This window comes from Heliconius melpomene, chromosome 10 (assembly GCF_056956725.1).
Source record: "Heliconius melpomene rosina isolate 202511_hmr_F chromosome 10, ASM5695672v1, whole genome shotgun sequence".
Taxonomy (NCBI): Eukaryota; Metazoa; Arthropoda; class Insecta; order Lepidoptera; family Nymphalidae; genus Heliconius; species Heliconius melpomene.
Genome location: NC_140398.1, coordinates 14,197,712 through 14,201,960, shown reverse-complemented (window position 1 = coordinate 14,201,960; position 4,249 = coordinate 14,197,712). Strand labels below are relative to the sequence as shown.

The 4,249-nt window shown below is 27.8% G+C and overlaps 1 protein-coding gene across 1 annotated transcript; it reads right to left on the bottom strand.

The window, feature by feature from the left end:
• Window positions 1–365: 365 nt before the first annotated feature.
• LOC146535806 (uncharacterized) lies at window positions 366–3,727 on the bottom strand. Its single transcript, XM_085191891.1, has 4 exons — window positions 3,579–3,727; window positions 3,280–3,368; window positions 2,079–2,339; window positions 366–984 (listed from the first exon to the last, which is right to left on the bottom strand). Exons 1-4 carry the CDS (start codon window positions 3,591–3,593, stop codon window positions 762–764), a joined length of 588 nt encoding a protein of 195 aa, XP_085048017.1. The 5' UTR covers window positions 3,594–3,727; the 3' UTR covers window positions 366–761.
• Window positions 3,728–4,249: the final 522 nt, after the last annotated feature.

Sequence of the window (4,249 nt, the reverse complement as noted above, 5' to 3'; positions counted from 1 at the left end):
TTGATATTTTAATGGTATTCGTTTGTGAAGTGCCTCGGTATTTGTTACAATGCCAGAGTTACAACGAAAAGGTTATCTAATTTAAATATATTTCAAAATATATGTGTACGTATTATGTCATTTGATGTCGATGGTATTTTAAATGTTGTTTTATATATTATAGGAAATATTTTATGGAAAAAATCAATAATTTTAATAATATTTTGTTAATCATTTGATTATTAATAAAAGTAATTTAAATTTGATTGAGTGTGTGAAACTTTGTAATTTTTTTTTATTTTTCGATATTGAAGTGATTATTAAATTGCAAAATAAAATAATATTCGTTTTTCATTTTGTAAGAAGGATAAATAAAAGAAAAAAAATTAAAGAAATATAAATTTATTATCACAATTCATAAATAGGTATCTAAATTCGATTCTAGTGCTTACATCTAAAATATAAATTAATATTTTAATCTAAACGAGACAAGAGATTCCTTTTCAGGACACACTTCTGTCTTGTTATCGATGTTTGTACAAATGTTTTAAAATGTATGAATAATTTCGTCCTAATGTAAACGGATTCGGAATTTTCAAAAGAATTTTAGGTAAAACCATATCAAAATGCCATAGTCGTGAGAGACTGTTCATGACTTATGTATTACGATTAAACATAAGCTTGTCGCATATTTATATGTATATCTACTTATTTCAAAATACTGATTTGTATGAGGAAATTGTTAGGAAATATTTTCATATTCAATTTGAGCGGCAATTTTTCTAGTTGACCTTTTCCAGTACCCATTTTCCGGAGTAAGGAGTCTCCAACCTCTTCAGTTTGGGACGGAAACCGTTCTCGTCGGCGGTGTAGTCCACTCTGTACATAAAGCCATCAGGACCTATGTATTCGTAAAAACCTTTTGACGCTATTCCTTCATCGATTGTATTTGCGTTCTTCAATACGGCATTTTCCTTTGCACGAATTTTGTTTTCCGTTTCGAAACTGGAATAAATCGAATATTTTAGTTTTATCTTAATGAAATTTTTATACTAGTTAATTATTTTATTAAATAGCTCATTATGCAAATTAAGGTTATATGTCACGTATTTAAATGTGATGAACTTTGACCACAATACTACGCATATCTGAGCAATACTGTTGTGACCCAATTTTTATAAATTTTTTGTCAATCATTAAATGAAATAATTATTGTATTTTGTTGCTTTTATATCATTATATAATAAAGATTCGATTAATTTAAAAAATATAAGGCAGGTTTAGATCATCTTCTATATTAATTATTTTAATGACATCCCATTCTGACTTATTTATATAATTTTTATACATCTATTGCTAAATTGAATTGAAATTTCCATTTATATTTATTTATTTTCAATTTGAAATAGTCATAACTGAATTGAATGATTGATAGGAATGTTGATCGTTGATTAATCAGGAAGTTTGTAATTTGCTGTCGTCTTTGAGAGACAACTGTCATCATTTAAAGTCTCTTCTGCCTTACTTAAATCATTAATTTTATCAAACTGCCAAATTCTACCAGAAGAATTAGCATAACGACTCTTCTCAGCTATCTTATATGCAAATATTACAATAAGTTCTATTCAGATATGCAAGGTCGATATTGTTCAGATGGCGACAAATCATATAAAAATAAATATATAAAATATTAAAAAATATATATATTAATATTTTTGTTGGCGTCAAAGATAATATCTACATTTCATAATAGTCATAAGGAAATAGGAAATTTAAGTACATCGAATCATTTTATGTCAAAACTGACATTGATGTGACTTATTTCATATGTGTTAACCCATAAATCAATTATTACATAAGATTAATATAACTTGATAAGTTTTAGTTGTGTTAACACACTCCGTTCCTTTTAAGGCAATTCTGTTCCCCACTTTTCGCGTATTGCGTGTTGACAAGCGGAGCTCAATGTTACGCTTTACCTCGTCGCCAGAGCAAAGAAATAAAAATATTAAATATTTCCCGAGTGGGAATCGAACCCATAACCACCGCGTTACAGTCTAAACCTCGTACAACTAATTATACTACTATTTAATACTTACACAAAATCATATTTGTCCTCGTTGTAATTGTGTTTTTGATTTAAAATCTTGATACCATTATTTTTGTAATATCCATCCTTGTAGTAAGGATTGTATTCTTGGGGAGGTTGCTTGACAAGCCTGTAAACATCTTGCGAGGCTGACTCTTCGTAGGGCTCATACTCGTGCGCATACGGTCCATAGCCTCCGTCATAGGGGTTGTCAAGGTGGATGTATGGATTCGGTATGTGTATGTATTTGCCTTCGTCTGACGGTATGTACCTGATAGAAAAAAAAATATTAATAATAATAATTTATATTTTTTATAATATTTTAAAGTCTGTTCGTCCGTCAAGGTCGATGCTAATAACCGTATCATAGTTTCGTAAGTATTTTTAGCTTAACTCAATTTTATGGTTCGATCTAGGTGGAACAAGTTCAAGTTTAACTATGTATGTAACACTTATAAAATTTTTATAAGTAATAAAATAATTTATGGTTTTAGATGATTTAAAAATTTGTTTCTTCAAGTCCGTTTTTATGGTTCTGTAAAATACTCGTACAAGTGTTTGATGATTCTCGAATCAAATTCAGTACGAACTGTACAATAATAAAAAGAAAAATAATCAGATAAAAATTATGCCATGCTGCATAGTATAAATCTTTAATACATTTATTCAGTTTCTTCTATTATTTCATAAAATCTTATTTACTCGAGGGACTATTACCAAAGTAACAGCGCAAACGTTATAAGCCTTTTTTATTTTAAAATCTTGCTTTTAGATGGAGTTGAATAATTTAAGAATTTGCTGACATTAGTTATTTTTACTAAAAAAATGTCAGTTAATTTCTTTTATAGAACAAAAACCTCTTTAAGCTGACAAAAAAGCTTCCAAAAAGCTCTACTAACTATGTAAGTATATTCGCTTTTTATGAAGCTACTATAATTTATTTTATTTTATTTAAGTATTAAATACAAATACCGAACTAGTCCGAAACTAAGTTCGATAAAAATTTTATTTTTATTTTATATATTTTTTTTAAATTTTTTCTTTTCAGTATATTCCGCATTATATACAAGCATTCGTTTGAGCGTTCAATTAAAACAGTCTATAAGATATATTAAGTTTCATCTAGTTATTAATATCTAAGTTTATAAAATAAATAGACCTGGAAGTATAGAATTAATTATAAAATACCTATACAAGTGACATTTACTTACTTGCCATTATCGCCATATTTATATGGATTCCATCGGCCGTCTTCTATAGGTGAGGCGCTGGCTGCGCACACGCAGAATGCAACGACAAACTGTAAACAACAACATTTATTATTTATTTAATTGCATAAATTAATAATATATAAAGAAGTATAATTTCTTTTGTTAACATTTAAATATATTTGATAAATATTATAACCTTTACTTAAATTTTTAAATAAATAATAGAAATTAAATTAAAATTAAATATTCTTAAATTATAGACCAAAATAAATTATATCCGAAATAAAAAAAATATATACCGCAAAGCTGTTCATCCTGTATGCACTACTTTATATTACTCCAGATAGTAATAGTAAAACACTACGTATTACTCGTACGTCACTACACTGCAACAGAACACTACGCGGAGATCTATCCACTAACCCGTGTACACTCCTTAGAGAATATCAAAACAATATGTTGATTTCGAAATCGGCGCTTGCTTTTATACATTTGCTACATCAGCTCATCTTTGCGGGAACTTACTCACGCACACGTGTCATCTTCGTCGTACACACACACGCACACACAGATATACCATATATTTTGTATATAACTTTTTTAATAAGGTGTTATGATTTCTGGTCGTGGGGGTGTGGTTTCCCACCACACATTCTTTCTTATTTACGACTATCTCATACATTGTATATTTTGGAGACACAAGTATGTCCTTTCTTTCAGTTTTTTTTTATTATTTATAGTTTACTGTATATTTTTGTACGGAAAAATTTATTATGTTTACATTTTATGCTGGATTCTGTTTTTGGAATTTAAGTTAATACTAAATATATATCTCAGTAAGATAATATCAACGATATTGTAGGGATTTTTTTTAAATTCATCAATATATATTTTTTAAAATAACAAATTCGTTCTTATGATGAAATATTAAAATATAATTGGATAATAGAAGGATATTGGAAAAAATAAA

Bases quoted from the DNA above. Each gene is read 5' to 3' on its own strand.
- LOC146535806 (XM_085191891.1), bottom strand. The intron at 2,340-3,279 runs GTAAGTAAATGT...TTTTTCTATCAG, and splicing joins AAATATGGCGATAATGGCAA to GTACATACCGTCAGACGAAG. The intron at 985-2,078 runs GTAAGTATTAAA...GATTTATTCCAG, and splicing joins GAGGACAAATATGATTTTGT to TTTCGAAACGGAAAACAAAA.